The sequence below is a fragment of the Onychomys torridus genome, chromosome 6, assembly GCF_903995425.1.
Source record: "Onychomys torridus chromosome 6, mOncTor1.1, whole genome shotgun sequence".
Taxonomy (NCBI): Eukaryota; Metazoa; Chordata; class Mammalia; order Rodentia; family Cricetidae; genus Onychomys; species Onychomys torridus.
The window spans coordinates 42,734,648-42,757,884 of record NC_050448.1 but is presented as its reverse complement, the minus strand read 5'-3'; the positions used below and the strand labels follow the sequence as shown (position 1 = coordinate 42,757,884).

The 23,237-nt window shown below is 42.0% G+C and overlaps 1 protein-coding gene across 1 annotated transcript in view; it reads right to left on the bottom strand.

Moving 5' to 3' along the window:
* LOC118585973 (vomeronasal type-2 receptor 1) overlaps positions 1–19,859 on the bottom strand; it is a 28,841-nt gene extending 8,982 nt beyond the window's left edge. The window contains exons 1-3 of the mRNA XM_036191014.1: positions 19,624–19,859; positions 13,906–14,197; positions 10,726–11,598 (exon numbers count right to left, since the gene is read on the bottom strand). Of these exons, the coding sequence (XP_036046907.1) occupies positions 10,726–11,598; positions 13,906–14,197; positions 19,624–19,859 (1,401 nt within the window). The remainder of the gene's footprint in view (positions 1–10,725; positions 11,599–13,905; positions 14,198–19,623) is intronic.
* Positions 19,860–23,237: the final 3,378 nt, after the last annotated feature.

Sequence of the window (23,237 nt, the reverse complement as noted above, 5' to 3'; positions counted from 1 at the left end):
TGAAGATTTCACTCCGAACTTCCTGATAAGATGGCAGGGTAGACAGACGCTGCCGATTGTAAACTAGTGAAAGTCAGAATAAGGGGGTGGGGGAATTGGACTCAACACCAAAACAAAAAGAAAGGAGGGACTTCAGAAATCCAGAGAGAAAATGAAAGAATACATGAAAAGTGCAAAGAAAAGAAAAAACAGAAACCAAACACAGCTTCCAACATGACGTCACCTTGCGTGGCAGGAAGAAGCTACCTCCAAAGGGATGAGACGACAGATGAGAGGCACGCAGTCCTACCCTCAGGACCGTGCTGTAGCCTTCATCCCTCCAGCAGAATGGTTAGTGGTGGAGAAAAAGCCCATTTTGTCACTCTGTGTGTCTGAGAGGCAAGCACCTGAGTACTGTCTCCAGAGGGGACCTATTGTTCAAATGGAGCCACCTTGGGAGCCTAATATTAGGGAACAACCACACATCAGGAAGCCTCAACTTGGCCTGTCACAGCTCCAGAGTGAGGAGAAGGATAAAGGAGTCAGTTGTGTAGAGCAGGGTAGCTGAGGCTGACAAGAGTGTGTAGCAGGAGCCTCCGCATTGGCTAGGAAGTGCATGGGGAGGCATAGCCCAGCCTAGGTCAACAACAGATTTTACCAGCTGAGACTGACCCTGGAGTTTGATAGCTCTCAGGCTGAGGCCAGGGGGTATATCAAACTCTGGAGCCACCTGTTTCTTCTCTTTGGCTGTAGGACTAAAGTTCCAGGGGTATGGATGATACCAGAAGGGCGATTGAGGAGTTCTTGAAGTGTGAACACAGACCCCGAATCAACCTCAGTTGTACACATAGGACACACCTCAGTTAAAGCCTAAGCCACCCTAGAGAACATAATCCAGGAAGTCTCCTAGGAGAAGGGGAGGGGGCAGGGGGTGCAGAGCACCTCCCCAGCCCACAGATCGCAAAGCTAGGCAGATGCACCTGTAAGCAAAGAAGGAGTGTTAGTGAGGTAAAGACAGCGCTGATGGGTGCAAGTCCCTTGTCCAGTACTGACCACAACAGAATAACCATAGGAAAGAATAAGTCCACAAATTCAAGTGACACTTTGGCCCTATGCATACGGCTGGAAGTCTCTAAAGCTCTAGAAGAAGAAACATACTCTCGCTCTCTCGATCCCTCACTCCCTCTTCTCTCTCTCTCTCCCTCTCTCTCTCTCTCACTCTCTCACTCTCTTCTCTTTTCCTCCTCTCTCTCTCCATTCTCTATGCATTCTCTCTCTTGATTTTTTCCTATTTACTATATTCTCATCACTTTTGTTACTTTATTGTATTATTTAAACTTTTTGTATTTCTAGTTGTTATTCTCCTTAACAATGCATTAAATTTGTCTACAAATGTTTTCCTTACTGGGACTGTTTTGTTTTGTTTTCATCTTTTCTTTGGTGTCCTTCTCTGTATCTGTACATGTTTTTTGCTTGGTTGGGTGGCTATTTGTTGATTTTTATCATTTTTTCTGCTTTTTCCACCCCCCCTGCTACATTTAATATTTTTCACTATAACTTATTGCTTTTTAAATATTCTTTCTTTGTTATTTTATGTCCTTTTTTTTTTTTTTTTTTTTTTTTGGTTTTTTGAGACAGGGTTTCTCTGTGTAGTTTTGGTATCTGTCCTGGATCTTGCTCTGTAGATCAGACTGGCCTCGAACTCACAGAGATCCACCTGGCTCTGCCTCCCTAGTGCTGGGATTAAAGGCATGTGCCACCACCATCTGGCTTATGCCCATTCTTACATTTATTTGCTGTTGACTTTGAAGTTTTTCATTAATGGGTTTTGTTGTTTTCGTTTTGCATTTCTTTGATTTTTTTTCAAATCTCTTCCTTGTTTCTTTTTCCCTCTATACATCTTTCTTCACTCTTAGTTTTCTTTTTTTCCTCCATTATTTCCCCTTCTCTTTCTTCATTTTCTCTGCCTTTTTCTTGTATCTCATCCATTTACAATTTCTACATCTGCCCTAAATATTACTTTTAGTTTATAGCATATTCCTTTGTAGTTTTTCCATTTTTAGTTTTATGGTCAATGATGGTGGGTCACCAGGCTCCATGTGATGCCATGCATATTTCTTTACCTTTCATGGGTTTATTTTATTGCTATTACAACAGTTTGAATTCTCCTCACTGAATGGTACTGAGGATTGAGCCTTTTGTAAAACCAGAAGAGACATTCAAACCACAACAGAAAAACACAGGACTTCGGAGGGGTTTGTGGGGAGTGGTAAGGAATGCCGACTTCTTGACTTGACATAGCACTCTGGAACTCCTAGCAGCTCATATTACCTGCACAAGATCTGCACAAAGCTAGATCAAGCTTTATTGTGGAAGGGAAAGGGACTCATGCTGCCCCAATACTTCCTAGGGATGTATAGACAGTGGATGGTTGCTAAGGAGAAAGAGGCTTATTTATTCATCAGTAGTCCCCACTGGTATAATATAAATGCTTTTGTGAACAAACTCTCACTTACCCTACAAACAGCCCTAATGAAACTCATTGGGTCATACACACACACACACAATCAAAGTAAAAATGTGGGAAGAGGGACAAGGGAAGATAATCATGTCAATATGATTGTACATGTATGAAAATGTCAAAATGAAATATATTGTATGTAATTAGCATTACAGTAACTTGAATTAAGAGAAAAAAAATTTGCCAGGCAGTGATGGCCTACCCCTTTAATCCTAGCACTCAGGAAGCAGAGGCAAGTGAATCTCTGAGTTCAAGGCCAGCCTGGTCCAGGATGGCTATGGAGAAACAGAAACCTTGTCTTGAAAAACAAAAAATCAAAGGGAAAAAGAAAAGGAATTAATGGGGAAACTTCATTCACATTAGCTTTAAGAAAAACACCTAGAAAAAAACCTAACCAAAGAAGTAAAATATCTCAACGATAAATACTTAAGACACCGAAGACAGGCATGATGGCACACACCTTTAATCCCAGCACTTGAGAGACAGAGGCAGGTGGATCTCGGAGTTGGAGGATGGCCTGATCTACAGAGGAAGTTCCAGGGCAGCCAGAGCTACACAGAGAAGCCTGTCTTAAAAAAAAAGAAAGAAAGAAAGAAAGAGAGAGAGAGAGAGAGAGAGAGAGAGAGAGAGAGGGAGGGAGGAAGAAAAAAGGGGTAAGATTTGGCCTGACAAATGCTAAAAGGAAATTCTCCCCATCCTTAAGTTTCAGGGGCAAGGTTGTGCAGAAGCCAGCATGCCTGGCACAGCAGCACGTGGGAGCGATGGTCCCCCTCCAGGATAACTGATGGATAGCAATAAGAATTCTCTGAAGAAATGACCTCTAACTCTAGCTGCACAGCACCAGTCTTAGAAAGGCAATGGCATGTTCTTTTTTGTGGAAAAGTAACCCATCACACGGAGGCATACCCTTGGTTTTCCTCAGCGCCACATGCTGTCCTTGAATTTTCCGACCAAAGTCCCTAGTGCAGTCACCAACTCACCAGAGGCCAGTAAGGCTGCAGAACCTCATGAAAAGGGCCTGAATGGAAGCGGCTGATGATCTGTAGGGTGTTCATTTGTGTTCGATATCATAACCTTGGGTAAGGCATATACTAAGTATTATTGTCCTGTTCTTTGAGAGAACACTAGTATTCCCCCTTCCTTCTGTCAGATGGGTTAGGGTTATGTACTGAAAGCCTTTACTTAGTGACTATGCCAAGCTGGGTGACACACGCCTCTAATCCCAGCACTAGGGAGGCAGAGGCAGGCGGACCTCTGAGTTCACAGCCAGTCTAGTCTACAGAGCGAGTTCCAGGATATCCGAAAGTATACAATGAAACCCTATCTCAAAAAACAAAAAAACAAAACAAAAAACAAAAAAAACCAACAGGTGACTATGCCAAAGAAGTATTGCAGTATATCTACCTCTATGACCCCAATGCAGGTGACCTGCCTTTTATCTCTCCTCTGCCTTTTGTACCATCTCCTCTTCTCAGTCCAAATACCTATATATCAGATTTCACCAAATGTAGCCACAAAAATAAGTTAATGAAAAGGACAAAATTTAAAAAAAGAAAAAAGAAAGAAAGAAAGGAAAGCACTCTGGGCAGTGGTGGCACACACCTTTAATCCCAGCACTCGGGAGACAGAGCCAGGTAGATCTCTGTGAGTTTGAGACCAGCCTGGGCTACCAAGTGAGTTCTGGGAAAGGGGCAAAGCTACACAGAGAAATCCAGTCTCGAAAAAACAACAACAACAACAAAAAAAGCCAAACACCCCACTTTCAACTAATCAGATACAAACTGCTTAGAGCCTGAAGCAGACTTGTGATGTCTTATTTAGACAATAAGAACCCAACTCCTAATGGCCCCTGGACTCTCTCTTCAGACAGTCTCCAAAAGGAAAAGTGGCTTACAGAACTTTACTATTTCATCTCCTGAGCAGTAGTGGCCTAAATGATTAGACAGCCCAAAAGAGTGTGTTTGGGGCATGACACACCAGATATATTCATGAACTTTCTGTAACTGCGGTGGCCTGCACAAGGCCTACACAAGACTGGGCCTGTCAACATTTTGTCATGGAAGGAGGAAGGGTCCTGAGGGACCATCCTTCCCTAAGGAACTGTGGGAGTGTTGATTGTTGATGGTGGTTGGGTGATGTGATGTCACCTGCTTTGGTGGTGTAGCCACTGATTAGTTGCCCATGTTCCACTAAATAACCTCTTACATAGCTCATGGAGACACATCTAATTGAACTCAGTGGGTATCACACACATTTTAAAAAAGAGACATGGGGGCGGGGAAGACCTGTTAGAAGGGTTTCAGAAGGAGATGGGGTGATACAATGTTAGAGAGGGTGAAAAGGACTGGAATTATTATATACATATATGAAACCATCTAAAAAATCATTTAAAGTGCAGAATTTTAAGTAGTGGCTGAAGTGATAACTCAGCAGTTAAGAACAATTACTGCTCTAGCAGAGGACTGGAGTTCAGATCCTAGAACCCACTGTAGGTAGCTCACAAGTACCTGTAACTCCAGCTCCAAGGGATCCAAAGTCTCCTTCTGACCCCTGTGGTCACCTAAACACACAGGCATGGACACACACACACACACACACACACACACACACACACACACACACATATTTTTAAAGGAACTTAAAAATTTTTTTCAGTTACTATGTCCAGATAATGAGCTCTTCTATTGAACTCTATTCAAATTGGACCCCAAGCAAAGAGCCTAAGTAATTTCTCTTTACTGTTATAAAAAGACCTCCTTTCCCTTAGTGAAGTGATTTATTATCTCTCTCTCTCTCCCTCCTTCCCTCCCATCATCTCTCTCCCTCTCCCCAGACTCCTGAGAGGTTTTCCCCACCCACACTATTTCTACCCATAGCATCTATTCTTTATTAAAGTGTTTGTATTAATTCTGGCTGGGTAAATGTATTCCCTGTCCCATAACTTGAGCTATTCATTCCAGACACTGTCTTTCAAGGTCTAGCCTGGGGACAGACCCCTTGCTCCCTGAATGCTTATGATGGCCAGCAGACTGGCCCTGAAGAGCTGAGGCGTTCTCCTTAGCCTCTGTACAAGGTAAGGACCCTGATTTCCTTGCTTCTGGAGACCATCATCACTCAGTGTGGGACACAGTGATGACAGCAATTTGTGCCTGTTTTTTCATCCTGTCTGGACTTTGTGATCCTAGCTGCTTATGGGTAAGCAGGTTTTGTTTTTGTTTTTGTTTTTGTTTTTCATGCAGGTTTTCAGTTTCTTCAGGACAGTTAAATTTGGTTTCACTCACAGTTGTTTTTTGTTTTTTGGTTTTTTGTTTTTTTGTTTTTTGTTTTTTTTTTTTTTAGCAATCTCAGTTTGTAAGTAGCCTGACCAACCAGACAGGTTTGGCTCCAGAGTATAACTGGGTTTCAGCTCTGCAAGTTGGAAGGTCTCTCTATTCTTGGGAGATAGCTCAGTCAAGTCAATGTTGTGAGACTGAGTTATGTCCAATCCGCAAAGTGTACTAGAGACAAAATGTTCTAATAATTTGTGGACTAATAACTGTCCTTCATGAAGGGAGGCAAGTATTCATCCAGGGACCTCAGGTCAAATCAAACTCAGAAAAGGACAGATGCTCCTGATTCTCTTCCTGGACTATCAGGCATTCTATGGGGCATGGTAGGGGCCGGAGGAGAATCCCTTCCTCTTGAGGACTTCCAGATTTCAGGGATTCTACAAGCTCCTGTATTCTCCATCTCTAGGGATGAGACTAGGAAAACCTTAGATGTGGCAGGGAAAAAAATTACTTTCATTTTAAATATTACCATCATTTCATCAGCCCCTACCACCTTCTCTGGTTCAATCCTCCAGTCCCAGATCCTCCTTACTGATACAGATGGCAAGCTCCAACCAGTGAGATGACACTCCTGTTTACCTGCAATATATGCAAATCTCTTTGTTCTGGTCCTAAGCAATTGCTCCATTCCCCTTCTACACAGAGATGCCTTGTCTAAGTTTCAGGCTGATCTAAAACTCTTCGAAACTCCAGAGGCATTTCTCTGGGTAACAAATAAAGTGACCAACAGCAAAACAGTGGCTTAGCTTCCACTTCAGGCTGCCTTAGTTGCCAGTCCAATTCCCCAATATCCTCTCTACATCCTCAGAGGACCCTGGAAGGATGGTTGCAGAGCCCAGAAAACAATCTGTTTGTCCATAGAACCTCCCAATGGAAGATTTTTGTTTGCATCAAGCCACATTTTGGGGGGCTAAAGACCATCTGAATTCTAGTTGAGCTCTTTTCACATACACCAGAGTTCCTTATGGTCCATTTCCAAAGCTTTTCCACTCTGTTGTCAGGCCAATCCTAAAGGAGTCCTCATACCCTTTCCTTTTACAGCCTGTCCATCATAGTAAAGTATGCCAGAGGAAGATTAGAAAGTAGAGTCGGGGGTGGGGGTTGGGGATTTAGCTCAATGGTAGAGCACTTGCCTAGCAAGTGAAAGGCCCAGGGTTTGATCCTAGGCTTTTAAAAAAAGAAAGAAAGAAAGAAAAAGAAAGAAAGAAAGAAAGAAAGAAAGAAAGAAAGAAAGAAAGAAAGAAAGAAAGAAAGAAGAGTTCATTCACCTACCTCCATGCAAGGGACTCAAATACCTATTAGTTCTTGTGAATATGTTCACCAGGTAGATGGTGGCATTCCCCACAAAAATCAAAAAGGGCCTCAGAGATAATCTCATCCTTATAGAATACATTATCCCTCACTTTAGGCTCCTCTGGTCCCCAAAGACAGATAATCACCCAGCTTTTATTTCTAATATCACTCTCAAAATTAAGTATTATCTCTATGTATCCTGACATCCTCATCTTTGGGGTTTGTTGTTTGTTGGTTGATTTTGCTTTGTTTGAGACAGGGTCTCACTTTGTAGCCCTGGCTTGCCTACAACTTGCTGTAGGCAACCTGTAGACCAGGTTGACCTGGAACTCACAAAGATCAACCTGCCTCTGCCTCCCAAGTAATGAGATTAAAGGCTTGAGCCACCATAGCTGACATTCTCTGTCTTCTAGGAAGGTAGAAAGGGCCAATTGAACTCTTGGGAGAGATCTTACTAAACTGCACTCAAGACTATGTTCTTGGCCCAGTCGTCTCCCAGTTGTACTGTAATGATGCTGTATTACTTCAAAGTTTACAGCCTCCCACACCCTCACTTAAGTCCTTTATGGTAGCCCTTCCTCCAGTCAGACCTCCTGCTAGACCCAGAATTCACTATCTTTTTCAGTATGTTATACCTTTCACATAAATAATCAAGACTGTCATTGAGGGCCAGGACAAGAACAGCCTTAAGTGTGACTTCACTTTTTCAGGATCACCTCCTTACATTAAGTTAGGAAACTAGGTCTATCTTAAAATCATCCTGCACAATAAATGACCACTCAAAGCCATGAGAATGGGACCTTATCAAATCTTCCCCCCATCTTAAGCTGCAAGGGCTGTCACTGGATTCATCTGTCTAGAGCTAAGACTATTCCACACCCAGAAGCTCAGACAACCAATTTCTCTGAGTCTCTTAGAGATCTCTGTCTCCTCTTCCAGCAAGACCTAGGTGAAACTCATCCACAGATACCCCAATGCCTACATGAGTAGCTAAGATATTCCCCTCATCTCTCTGAGCTTTATGATATAATTTTACAAATTCTCTCTCTCTCTCTCTCTCTCTCTCTCTCTCTCTCTCTCTCTCTCTCTCTCTCTCTCTCCTTCCCCCCCCCCCCGGAGCTGAGGACCAAACCCAGGGCCTTGTGCTTGCTAGGCAAGCGCTCTACCACTGAGCTAAATCCCCAGCCTTTGTCTCTCTTAATCATTCAGTGTCTTAATAAACAAGACCCAACTGAATTTGAAGAGTTCATTTTAGACCTGTTTGTTCAGAGGGGTCTTCTAGATTACCTCTGGACAGAAGTAATCACTTACATTTAGTTAAATATGTTTCTACTTCTATAAGAAAGCCAAATATGACATAGTACCATATCAGGGACCTGCTCATTGTCTTTTTACTCATATGTGTCCTATTAAGGAACTGACCCCACCACCAGAAAGGCACACATGCGCAATAATAATAAGAGCAAAATGTAAAGAATAATTGTCAATGAGTGCTAAAACTAGTGGGCAAAAGGTGTAATGAAAAGCTGTACATTTTCAGAGCCTCAAAATATTGCCCAACAAGATAATTATTACTTCCCAAGGGAAATACAGCAACTTTATAGAAAAAAAAATGGGGATCCTACTATAATTAAGTTACCAAAGTTAATAATATTAGCAATAATTAGAAATGCATACATAATGTGCCTTCCTTTTTTTTCTTTTCATTTTTTTCTTGTTTTCTGAGATGAGACCTTATGTAGCCCAGGCTGGTTACTATGTTCCTGAGGATAACTTTGAACTTCTGATGTTCCTGCCTTCAATTCCTAAGTGCTAAAATAACAGGTGTGCACCAAGTACCATATTTTCATGTGGTCTAGGGGACCAAAGCCAGGACTTTGTGCATGCTAGAAAAGCACTCTTTCAAACTGAGCTGTATTTCCAGCCCATGATATGCCTTCTGATAGGAGGAATTTAAAAAGATTTATTTAAAAAGATTATTGTTTTTGTGTCATTTGTGCCCAAAATGCATAAACTCAACCAAATCATAAAAAAATAGATAAAGCCAAATTGAAGCCAATCTAAAACTATTTGACCAATCCTGATCAAAATTATCAAGTTCATTAAAAAAAGGAATGGGAAAAAGTACCACAGACTGAATAAGACTAAGACTGAGTAGTAAGATTGAAAGCAAGAGGCGAACAATTGAAAACACAAGTCAAAGAGAAATGCAATGGTCCCAGCCACTGCAATCTCTGCTGTATTGACAGGGAGTTATATAAATATAAAGTGAGGATGATCAGTAAAGGAAAAAGTAACAAGTTAGAGATCATCTTAGTTAGGGTTTACTACTGCTGGGAAGAGACATCATGATCACAGCAATTCTTATACAGAAAACACCTCATTGAGGGTGGCTCCCTTACAGTTCTAGAGGTTCAGTCTATTCAGATCATAAAGGAGAACATGGCAGCATGCAGGGAGACATGGTGCCAGAGCTGAGAGTCCTACATCTTGACTCAGAGGCAACAGAAAGTCGACTGACTGTCACACTGAGTAAAGCTTGAGAAAAAGATCTCAAAGCCCACCCCACAGTAGCATACTTGCAACACAAGGTGTGGCCAGATTAAAGGTGTGCCCTCCAGCCTCAAGGTCTGGATTAAAGGCATGTGTCATCCAGCCTCCTCCAACAAGACCACACCTCCTAATAGTGTTTCTCTCTATGAGCTTATGGGGGCCAGATACATTCAAACTACCACAGAGATGCTAACTGGAGTTCGTGCAGGGCTGATAGAACCAGGGCAGGGATGCTCTAGCTCTGTATTTCCAGGTAAGGGGAGGATCTTGGATGAGACCGCACAGGCTACTCTGAGCCAACATGAATTGTTTAACATGAAACTAAAAACGGGAGGCACAGAAATGAGTCTCCCAGGTAATGCCCCAGAATCTTCACCTCCTACAGTTCTCACACTGCAGAAAGACTCCATAGTCCAGCTCCCTTCAAGCTAGATAAGACCACATGACTAAAATATGCTATGTGAGTGTGGAAGAATTGTATATAATTTCCAGAAATGGCCTTCATTCCCCTTTTCCTTCTTGTTGTTTCAAATGTGAGCATGGTGTCTTAGACTCAAGTAATCATCCTAGATGACGAAGTGAAGCCACATATTGTAGACAGGAACAGCAAACTAGAAGAAACTGGAGTCTCTACGCCACTCATTTAGTCCTAGAAGGCTTACCTTTAACTTTTATTTATGTTAAAGAAAATCAGCTTATCTAGTAAAGGAATTCTTTTTGTAGAGGACATGGATTCCATTTACAACAAGCCTAATAATTCTGTTAATAAATGGGGACTTAAAACACACCTCCAGCTTCGCTGTAGAGGCACACGACTTTAATTCCAGCACTTGGGAGGCAGAGGCAGGTGGATCTCTGTGAATTTAAGGCCAGCTTGATCTACAAAGTGAGATCCAGAACAGACAGGGCTGTTACAGAAAAACCCAGTCTCAGAACAAAAAAAAAAAAAAAAAAAAAAAAAAAAATCCAAGCCAGTCAGGCAAACCATTTCTTTAAGTGGTCATGCAAGGTCATGAATGGCATGCTACATCACAAAGGAAAATAACTTACCTGCCATAGATCAAAGGTAGGTATATATGCACAAGTATTATTTGGAGAATATGGCCCACGTCCTTCTTGACATCTGCTGAGACGATCCAGGGCATAAGCTATAGTATACACAGCTTGTTTGACGTTATTTGTGGTTCTGAGCTGAGATATATCCAGATAAGTATTCTTCAGGTCTTCCAGCTTCTCCTCTCCAGTGCAGAGATGATCAGACATGTCATACAATCTGTCTTCTTTGCCGGTCATGTTCACTCTGTGGTCCACATTGTAAGGCACACTGCTGTTGGGCCAGGTGCAGTTAAAAGCAGTTTGCCAGAATTCAATGGTCAAGACATCATTTGGATCCTTGCTAGGGTGTACATCATAAAGAAATTCTTTCAATCCTGGTATAACGGCTCTTGGTATTGCAAATCCGATACTTCCTCCAAAATATGGAAAGTACTCAGGCTTTGCAATGAGGGCTGAGGTAATCCAGGCTTCACTGGCTATCCATGTCCTATCAGTTATGTTGTGATGAATCATTTCCAGCACAAAGGGGCTGAGGTCAATGTCAGAGGTATAAAGTACAATGACTCTGGCAGTGGAATTCTTTACTGCATTAACAGCTTTTTGCATTTTCTCATTGGAGTAGATTTTGGGAATGGTTTCAGAGAAAGCAACACAGAGGTTGGCAGTCTCCATTTTTTCCTTAAAAGTTTTTACTCCATATTTTCCATAATCATCATCAGCTGCAATAGCGCCTACCCAGACCCAACCGAAGTGTTTGATAAGATTCACCATGGCCTCAGACTGGATCTTATCACTGGGTATTACTCGAAGATAAGATGGGAACTGGAATTTGTCACTAAGAATTGAGCAGGAAGAAGTATAGCCCACCTACAATGGAAAATATTTATAGATATTAGGAAGCCAGAGCCAAATCTTAAACAACAGCCTCAGAATATTCTGTGAGGGGAGGAGCTGACTAGTTCTCTCCTTTTCCTCACATTTTTCTATGAAAAATGACTCTCTGCTCCTACTCAATGAGCCAGGGCTGCTGGTGGAAGTTGTTGGTCTATGCTGTCAACCCCCAGGGGTTACGGCAACCTATTACTGATAAAATTCAATGCAGTGTTTTTCATGAATGGCACTGACAGTGAGGTCATTTGCATTTTCCTGTATCCTCCCTGGAGATATGGTGACTCCCCTGAGTCACAACACCCAGACTGTTCATCAACATCAGTATCTCATATACAAGGATGATGGAATGGGTCCACTCCCCCTCCAGTTGGTAGCACCGGTTTCTCTTGCTTACTCTGTCTCACTTCGCCACCACCCCAGTTATTTTTGTCCATTTCTTTCCTTGTTTATTTTTCTCTTTATTTATTTCACTCTACCAGGACTTCTGCGTGAGTAGACGCTAAGTCTTCTACTGACAAAAGGAGTATACACCTGAGGTCTAAGGAGCATTTTCTCCAACAAAGTCCCTTGATGCTCTCATTTTATAGGCCAGTAACTACACACATGAAGAAGCCCTTTTTGTCATGTTGTCAGTAGCCCTTGTATGTATTTCCCGTCTTTAGGGACTTAATCATGGAGCTGAGGTCACTGTGTGTTGGAGACCATTTTTGTTCATGTCTGTAACTTAACTCTCCACATACTTACTCTCCTTGTCATGCATTGATCACTTCTGGTAGGGTTTTTTATATCACAGTTCCACAGCTCCAGAACTGTCAGTTCCTTCAGGAAGTCAGTCTACTCTATGTTCTTTTTCCCTCAGCCTTTCGTTTTATTCTTGATCATTCTCAATCCTCTGGCTAACATTTACATCACAGAAGCTATCTACTGGAAAGAGCATTTTTAAGAAGCAAGGACAGAACTAAGGGGATGGACCCGTGGGTAGAGTGCTTGTCATACAAGCCTGATGACCTGAGTTCAATTCCCAAAATCCAGGTAAAAAGTAGATGCAATGGCATACATCTGTCATCTCAGCACTTCTATAGCAAGATGGGAAACAGAGAAAGGAGAATTCACCAGAAGCTTGCAGGACACTGAGCCTCGAGTAGACTAGACAACAGCAGTAACAAGAGAAATCCTGCCTCAACTGAGTGGAAGGTAAGAAATGACTCTCCAAAGTTGTCCTCTAACCTCCACACGTATGCATTGCAGTCATGTGTGCGTACGCTTGCTCATGTGCAATAACCTGTAAAGTTGTTTCAGCTTTTGGTAGTATCACAAAAGGATATCCATTTGGTGAAATTCCCAGACCCATTTTAGACTGTGTGATGATTTAGGTCATGATTAGTAAGTATCAACAGAGACCAAAACAAAAACATGTGCCTTATTCCAGCTACAGATCAACCCACAGTACTAAGGAGCATGGTGATTAGTGAGAAGTTAATATTCACTGTGTCACAACTCCATTATATTCACAGTTCCATTGGTGCCAGCAGTGCTCATGGCTGAAGTTTACTTAAACAGTCACTTGGAATGCTGTCACACCCATCCCAGGATGTCTTTTAACTCTTCTCAAGTTCTGCTGCACTTCTTATTTTCAACAATTTCTACACGCTGTTTGTATTTCTTTAAATATTTTTGTTTGTTTTTCAAGACAAAGTTTCTTTGTGTAACCCTGGTTGTCTGGGAACTAGCTCTGTGGACCAGACTAGCCTCTAACTCAGAGATCGGCCTGCCTCTGCCCATGCCCCTCCCTGCAAACCCCCACCCCCACCCTGAGTGCTGGGATTAAAGACTGTGTGCCACCATTTTTTTTAATGTGCATTGATGTTTTGCCTGCATGTATGTATGTATGAGGGTGTCAGGTCCCCTGGAGCTGAAGGTACAGAAAGACAGGTTGGAGCTGCCATGTGGGTCCTGGGAATTGGACCTAGGTCCTCTGGAAGAACAGCCAGTGCTCTTAACCACTGAGCTATCTCTCCAGCTCTATGTGCCACCATTTTTAAGTGTATGTGCCTGTGCTTGCATGAGTTTATGTTCTCTGCATGCATGCAATAGCCCATGAAGGCCTGAAGAGAGCTTCAGATCCCCTAAAACTGGAGTTTCAGATGGTTGTGAACCATGAGTCTTGGGGACTGAATCTAGGTCCTCTGCAAGAATGGCAAGGGCTCTTAATCTCTTAGCCATCTCTCCAGTCTCGTTTCTATTTCTTTACAAGTAAGTACTCAGCACAATATTTCGAAATACCTGAGGCAAGTAATACAACCCCAGGATTCTTGAAGCTGCAACTGACAAGGACGATCCCCCAGATCCAACCAGTGCTGCCAGAATTGATCCAGTGCTGTTTCTAAAATTGGGCTTGAATTCCTCCTGCCCTGTCAGAAACACCAAAGCCGACTCCATTGCTTTGGTGATGGTATAGCAGGAATCAAAGATCTGATAGCCCAGAGTGTGGTTGGGCAAAATGTCCTTCCTCTCATTAATCTCCTTGATGGTGTGGATCATGGTTTTCATCCAGCGGAAACCCCGGAAGTTAAACCTGGAAGGAAAAGCTTCTGTGAGGCACTGGACACTGTGGGTAGGAGCAGGGAAGAGGGTGGGGGATGAGATGCTTTTCTAGGAAGGAGCTTCAGTTATATGAGTGATTACAGCTTTTTGCTGAAGCAGCAGCAGGAACCTCAGTCATCAGCTCACCTGACATTACAATCTTAAAATATACAAATGAATCATATTCACTATTGATTAGTAATCTTGGGAAGCAAACTTTTGGATTTTTCTTGATATATAGATATATATAATCTTTTATATGCTATGATTTCCTCAAATGGCCAATTATCTCTTTGTCACAAAAATATTGTTCTAGTCACAATTCTCTTCACCAACAGTCCCTCCTTTTCCCTTCTCATTGGGAGTTGTAGCTGAAAGTTTTTCTGTGTCCCACCTGGCCTGCAGTCAGGGACAAATTTCTCACCCACAATCCCACAGCCTTTTATAAAATAATCACACAGAGGCTTAATATTAATTAAAACTGCTTGGCCATTTGCTCAGGCTTATTACTAACTACCTCTTACACCTAAATTAACCCATAATTCTTATCTATGTTTAGCCACATGGCTTGGTACCTTTTCCCAGTCCTGCCTTCACATCTTGCTTTCTCTGTGTCTGGCTGGTGACTTGTGACTCAGCCTTCCTCTTCCCAGAATTTTCTTTGTCTGTTTATCCTGCCTATACTTCCTGCCTGGCTACTAGCCAATCAGCATTTTATTTACCAACCAATCAGAGCAACATATTTGTAGCTGGAAGTTTTTCTGTGTCCTTCCTGGACTGCAGCTGCTCAGACCCAAGTAAACACACAGAGGCTTATATTAATTAAAACTGCTTGGCCATTTGCTCAGGTTTATTACTGACTACCTCTTACACTTAAATTAACCCATAATTCTTATCTATGTTTAGCCATGTGACTTAGTACCTTTTCTCAGTTCTGCCTTCACACCTTGCTTCCTCTATGTCTGGCTGGTGACTTATAACTCAGCCTTCCTCTTCCCAGCATTATCCTTGTCTGCTTATCCCACCTATACCTCCTGTCTGACTACTGGCCAATCAGCATTTTATTTATCAAACAATCAGAGCAACATATTCTCACAACATACAGAAAGACATCATCCATTCAGGGAGTCCCTGGGGCCATATGATTCCCCTCACCTTGACCTATGATCTTCTGAACATTAATAATAATTATAAAAATCACTAAAATACATTAAGAGCAGTCAGAAGAACAGATTGGTGGTTAGTCCAACTGTCATCAGAGAGGCTTCATCCAGCAACTGATGGAAACAGATGCAGCCAAATATTAGGCAGACTTCAGGGAATTCTGTGTAAGAGGGGGAAAAAGGATTGTAGGAGCAGTGAGGTCAAGGCACCACAAGAAAAACCCACAGAGTCAACTAAGCTGGGTTCATAGGGGCTCACAGAGACTAACCAACAATCAGACTCATGGGACTGACCCAGGTCCTCTGCATATAGCATTACAGTTGTGTAGCTTGGTATTCTTGTGGGATTCCTAACAGTGCAAGCAGGGCCTGTCTCTGACTCTGTTGCCTGCTTTTGGAACCCTGTTCCTCCTACTGGGTTGCCTAGTCCAACCTTAATAGGAGAGGAGGTGCCTAGTCTTACTACAACTTGAAATACTATGGCTGGCTGATATCCATGGGAGGCTTGCCTTTTTCTGAAGAGAAACAGAGAAGGAAGAGTGGATGGGGGAGGTGAAGGAGGGGAAGGCTGGGAGAAGAAGAGGGAGAGGAAACTGTGGTCAAGATGTAGAAACAAACCAACAAACAAAAAAAAAAAGAAAAGAAATTCTTTTTATATAATTTACTAAAATACACGAAGACACTTAAAGGAGGAGTACAGAAAAGCATTACAAAAATTATGTGTAATACAACTCCAATTGCATAATCTTTCTGAGATTTTTATTTTTAATACTGAAGGATATTTACACAAATACGATACATCATCCTTTTAATTCTCTAGCCATTGAAATAGATATTGCAGCTCAATACTACATTTTTTCAATTCCTCCTATATATGTCAACTAACTCTTCTATTTTCTTCTTTCTCTATTCAATGTTAAAGCACATTTTAACTTACTAAAAGCAAGTGCTCCAACATGGCTTTATGCCTTAAAGTCTTCTGTAGATATCTAACTTTGTCTTCTGTTCAGTAATTTTTTAATTAAATACCAAACAACAGGAAGCTGGAGAGATTGGTCAGCATTTAAAAGCACTGTTGCTTTTTCAGAGGATCCAGGTTTAATTCCCAGTGCCCACATGGAGGTTCACAATCATCCATAAATCCAGTTCTAGAGGCTCTGATGTCCAACTCTGGCCTCCACAGGCTCCAAGTGTGTACATGGTGCACATAGATACATGCAGGCAAAACATTCACACATAAAAATAAATTAAACCTAATGATTAAAAGAAAAAAAAAACCTCAACAATACATAACCCTTTTGGAACACTGGAATTTTCTTGCACATCACTTTGATTGAATTTTCATACAGGAGGTCATTTGGTTTCTCAAGACAGTATACCACAACAGTGAAAGAAGAAGCACACCACTCTCTGGGTAGGAAACAGAGACAGAGCCAGACAGTAACAACACAAGGTGGTGAAAGGAGCCATCGAGAAGATGAGGCTCAAGAGGACACCCAGCCCTGGAGAAGCTCACAGGCATGCTGAGGCTTAAAAGATGACACAAAAAGAGAACAGAAGGAGCAGTCTGAGTCAAAGCTCTTCGCCAGGGGAACACGGTAGTTAGATCAAGGAGTGGAGAGACTGATATGATTGGAGGAGAGGTGCTCAGTTGGAGCAGTGCAGGGAAGGAGAGAAGAGGGCAACAGACACCATAGCACAAAGTGCTGAACCAGCCCACGCTGCTGTTTCCAGATTAACAACAGTGATATCATCAAACTTTTGAAATAAATGTAGCAGTATCATTTTTAAAGTAAGATTAAAAATTCACTTCAAGAGCTAGAAAAATATGTGCCTGCTTTGAACTAGTAACTTGAGCTCTTGAGAAGTAAACTGGAAAAAAAAAAAAAAAAAAACTCTTAAGAAAGAAAGCTATCTACTCCCAAAGGGCAAACAGAGTTGTTGTTGTTGTTTTTAATTACTTGTTTATTTTATTGGTGTTTTTCTTGCACGTGTATCTGTGCACAAGGGAACTAGAGTTACAGATGGTTGTGGGCTCTTATATGGGTGCTGGGAATTGAATCTGGGTCCTCTGGAAAAGCAGCCAGTGCTCTTAACTAATGAACCATCACTCCAGTACACAGGGATTATTATAGTACTCAAAAACTAGAACACACAATATGACCACTGACAGAACGTCAACTGTATGAGAATATTGCCCATCATTACAAAAACATGACCCAAGAAACAACAGAGCAGTGAGAAAAAAACTGTGGAAGAAACAGACGGTGTGAACACTTTCTGTAGCTAAAGCTGCGTGTCAGGTATTGTAAGGACTACCAGGGAAATCACTTTAAATCATCTCAGGATAATTACCAGAGAGACAGGATTTATGGTATTTTCCCCCACTCATTAATTTTTCTTATGAGTTTCACAATATTTCATAATATCTAAATCCTCCTTTTATGACAATCAAATAAAGCTTAAATATGCCTTTCTTTTCTCCGTTTCATTATTTTCCTCTGTTCTGAGCAACATTTTCAAAACAATACAAAGTCTTCCTATTTTGTGTACTTTTAACAGATGGACAACTGAAATGAGTATTGTGTTAAAGTTGTTTATTTCAGAAGGAAACTTCTCCAAACCCCAAGTTAGAGTTCTGAATCAGTTAAAGTTTATGATTCAAAAAATAAAATGAATATGCTTAGTTTGACCCTGGATTATGAACACTACACAGACCACTGGAAGAATAATAAGAACACTGGGGTTGGAACTATTGGCAGACACTGGTGGAAAATAATCCGAAAGATCTAATTTTAAAGAAATGTAGGGTTTTTTAACATTGTAAGACCAAGATGTAGCCACTCAAATCCTAATGTCAATGATTACACAAATCCAAAAATAACCCTAGTAAGGGAATTATTTTAATTAGGACAGATCTCCACTGTTTCAACTATACTGTAATAACACATTATTTTTATGGGAGGGAAATTCATATTTTAAAATCTATGTATTATCTTTACCATCTCACATTGCTGGGAGAGAAACCTTCAGAATTTCCAGTGAAGGGTAGGGAACAAATTAAGTAATTCCATTTATAAAGTATCAATGTGTTAAAGTATTGTGAACTTTAAATTTTCATTTCAATTACTGGGGATTAAAGAAGTGAAAACTCCTGTGATAAATAAAACTTGACTCTACAATAATCTATTTGTAAGTAAAACCCCATGTCTTCTTCCTCCATTCACTCCCTTTTGTGGACAACAGTCCCAGGCTTGAGAAAGGCAGTCATTGAAACCTTTGTATTTTCTGAAGACATAGAGATGGTTATTATCTTTCACACAATGACATCTCAAATATGGAACATGACACATTTCAAAGGAAAGAAGTTGTGATCAGCGAAGACGTGAAATTGTCAGAAACTGCTAAATGTTTACAGTATACACTGACAACTCTAATGGCCTGGAAGTATCATGGAAATACCAGCTAAAACTATGTTTGTGTTACAGTTACAAATATTTAAGGCATATATATATATATATATATATATATATATATATATATATATATGCCAAGAAACAATACAGAAAAAAATTAAAAATTGCTTTCTGATAACAATAAGTTGTTGGTAATTTGCTTTGCTTTCTTCCATTTGTGGCATTCTTTTCATACTAAAGTGTGTGTGTGTGTGTGTGTGTGTGTGTGTGTGTGTGTGTGTGTGTGGTGTGTATATATGTGTGTGAGTGTATTCATGTACAGATAGTTGTCCTAGCCATGCTTTGAATTTCTCACAAGTGATTATTGGCAAATTCTAGTATCAGGCATGGATCTTATTTCCTGAGGAGGCAACTTGGCGGTGCAAACACTAAGGGCAGAAGCTTCCAGCAGGGGAGGTCTTGCTCAGAGAAATCAGTGCTCCCCTGAAATATGCTGCTCTTGAAGAGAGATTTTAGTCTTTGCTAACTAACAGTAAATCTGCAGTGCTACATAATTCTGCATCTGTGCTTCTCAAACCTCAGTGTGCACATGAATCAAGAGGCATCTTCTCAAAACACAGGCTCTCATTCTGTAAGTCTGGGATGCAGCCCCTAACTCTACATGCCTGATAAGCTCTCGCATGCATGTATGCTGCTGCTGCTGCTACACCACAGAGCACTCTGTGAGAAACAACCGTTCTGTTCAGCATCAAGAGTCCAGCTGGATACCCAAGCCCATGATCATCACTCCCCCCACCACCACCTGAATTGACAAAAAAGAAGGCTAAACAATGGCTTACCCTTCGCACATAGGTGACACTGGCTCCAAAATAGATTCATCTACTGGGATGGTCCTGGAGTGAATAGGAAACAGTCCTGCAATAATAAGTGAATGGTTTTTGGCATCTACATATCCAGTCAAATTAAACTTGCCCATCAACCTGCATTGTAGTTCCTCCGTTTTGTTTTGAGCACCCAATTTAGCCCATAAAAATGCAAGAAATCCTAGAGCCAAGCATATCTTTCTGCTGGCCATGTTAATAAAGTGTCCAAAGAAACTGACTAGTGTGGAAATCGCACACGTTTTAGTGAAGCATCTTGATTGAGCACTAGAGTGTATGTGTCCCAGTGGACTCGGCTTGCCACTACTTGCTACATAATTTTCATGTCTCAATCACAGGCGTTGCAATCACTTGCAATTTGTGGATCTGGACTGGGAGCTGAGTAACCCTTGGAGAAGAAACTTCTGAACATCCCTTTATGCTTTGTAGTAATAAATGACAGGAATGTGGATTCTGAGTTTGAGTCATTTTGTTTTGTAGAGACTGTCCCTCTCTTTCCCAGCACGGCTGGCTTCATGGATGCTTTCTGCAGCCATTTCTGTGGGGGGGTCTTCTCTATGCCAAAGATGAGAAGGGAGCATCCTGCTTCATCATAAAGTACCCAAAGTGTGACAGCAGTATCATTACCTCGTTGATGACTAGGAAGCTAACAAACTACCTTAGAAAAAATCTGTACGGCCCAGATGTATTTAATGAACTTCTTTCATACACGCCATTTCCTTTATCCTTTAATACCACGTGCAGCATTGTTCTCAAGACCCACTCTAAAGACTCAGGCTCATAGCTCTGGTTTCTCCTGAAAAAAATAAATCTCTCCCCTGTCCCTCCACCCTCTCTCTCTCCCCCTTTCTCCTCCTCTCCCCTCTCCCTTCCCATGTCTATTCACCCGCACACACCCATTCTACTGCTGAGCCACACCTCTAGTCCATCTGCTTCCTTTCTTACGAGGCACAGCTCAGAGACAAACCTCTCTTGTAAGATCAGTTTACCCTTTTTCTTAGTCCTCTCTAGTTGCTCTCTCACCCCCCCCCAAACATCTCTCCTTCAAGTACAAAATATTTTCAGACTACAGCCCAGCTGATGTATTAGATACTGAAAATAGTGTAGACCTTTTTATCATGCCACGCTTCTCCAAAGCACTTTCCTCACAGATGCGAGAGAAACCCACACAAACTTGATGGACCCTGGAAATGAATAAAGCTTTAATTGTCATCCTAAGACACAGAACAAGCACAATAAGGAGATTTTTGAGTCATCTATGGTCTAGTTACATGATGGAATGCACAGCCTTTTAGATCATGTTCTTAAGAACAAAAGTATAACCTCTCACCAGCTGCAGCACTCAGGAGAATGGGCCCTGCACCTCGCCTGGGCACCACTGTAGACAGGGATGTGGGTGAGCCAGCCCTGAGGATATGAGAGGGGCACGGCTGGTATCACTTCCCTCATTTTCCATGTAGTGGTGAGCATGAGGGAAAGATGCCCTTCCCCCTTGCCCTGTCACCCGTGGTGGGCAAAGGAGCTGAACCACTTCCTTACCAGCTGCAGAGCTCAAGAAAGTAGGCCCTGCACCTCGCCTGGGCAGCACAGTAGAACCGGTCCTATCGGGTGCCGGTGAATCAGCCGGAGAAAGCAAGAGGGGGAAATCTGGCCCAGCCGCTCGTGTGCCATATGACTGTGTGGGTGGGCGAGAGATGTCCTCCTTAACCCCCCTCACGCCTCTACCCTCCCACCCCTCACCCCTCACCACCTATAGCAGGTTGGAAAAGCTGGCCCTGAGGTCATATAAGCAGGAAAGCTGTCTCTGCCCCTCACCAGCCACAGCACTCGGGAAAATGGCTGCTCCACCCTCCCTGGGCAACACAGTAGAGCTGGTCCTGATGGTGCAGGTGTGGGAGAGCCAGCCTTGAGGGCGTGGGAGCAGAAGTGGCCCTGCTCCTGGCTCATCGCTTCAAGGGATGACCCAGCCAGGGCAATGCTGGAGAGCTCACCCTGGTGGTGGGGTAGAACTGGCAGGCTGACCAACCCTGCAACTACCCAGGCCCAGAACTAGGGTTATGAGTTGGCCCACCCCAAACATCTGCCCCATCTATGATCTACAGGAGCAGGTGAAGTTGTTGATCCTGTGGACCCAAAGCTGCAGGATCTCTGCAACACAGGGCAACAACAAGATACCCAAGAGGAGTCCCAGTGAGGGCTCAGCATCAATAGCGTAGCAGAAAGCAGAGGCCTCGAACCAGACCAAAGACTCTTTGCAATGAATATATGCAAGTAACAATATATGGAATAAAGGGTTTTCTGCATGACTCACTGAGTTACACTACAGCTTCCATGATGAGATTTTTTTTTTTCCTCTTAAATTTTATTTTATTTTGTTGGGGGAGAAGTTGCAAGGACAGAGGATGGATACAAAGGGAGAGGAAATGAATGGGATCAAGATGTATGATGTGAAAGACACAAAGAATAAATAAAAAGAAAGTTTAAGAAAGAAAGAAAAAGAACAAAAGTACTCACAAGTGGCTGGAGAGAAGAGCCAGCAGTTAAGAGCACACAGGCTGCTCTTGCAGAGGAGCTGGGTTAAGGTCCCAGTACACACATTCAGTGTCTTACAACAGCTTCTCATTTCAGTTCCAAGGAATCTGACACCGTCTTCTGGCTTAGCGGGCACCTATATACACATGATGCATATAGTACCCATAAAGGAACACACATGCTATTAATTTTACTAACTATACATTTTTAATTAATCTTTAAAAATACAAAAGGAAATCTCACAATGGTGTGTAATGTTAGCACATGTGAAATTACAGTCTAGATTTCTAGAATTTCTCAGTAGATTATAACTCTCTTTCATCTGTTTATTTCCAACTTAGAGTTTAGAAGAAACCCCTGCCAAGTAGAAATCAGAAGGAAGGGAAAATCCCCTTGTCACACGACCTTAACAGACCAATCATTTTCATGACTCCCTATTCATTCCTATACCCAGTCAGTACTCATGCAATACTGTGAGGTTAATGTGTGATTTTTTTTTTTTTTAGCCTTCTCCTTTATACTTCTCTATATTTTCCTATACAGACTCTACAGTGTGGGACTGCGGAGATGGTTCCGTGGTGAAAGCTATTGCTATACAAGTATGAGGACCAGAGTTTGATTTCCCAGCACTCATATAAATGTGGGATGAGCATGCGTGGCAGACAGCCTATTGGTAGAAACAGTATCCCAAGGACAAAGCAGCAAGCCACCCTAGACAAATCAGCTCTTAGTTCAAGTGCAAGGCTGCCATCATTTGTGAAGTGGTGTGTGGCCAAGGAAGACAGCTGATGTCAACTCTGCCCTTCATACCATAGGCACACATGTGCACATGGACTTGCCCACACACATGCATACAAACACACACTCCCACACACCCTACAAAACATAGTATCTTATATTTATCGAATGAACAAAAAGATACTAACAGAAATTTTTTGAGTACATGCATGCTCCTTCAACTATAACCCTCAACACACATTTTGCATATGATACTATTGTTATCACGAGTCATCTGGGCCACACTTTGTCCCCACTATAAG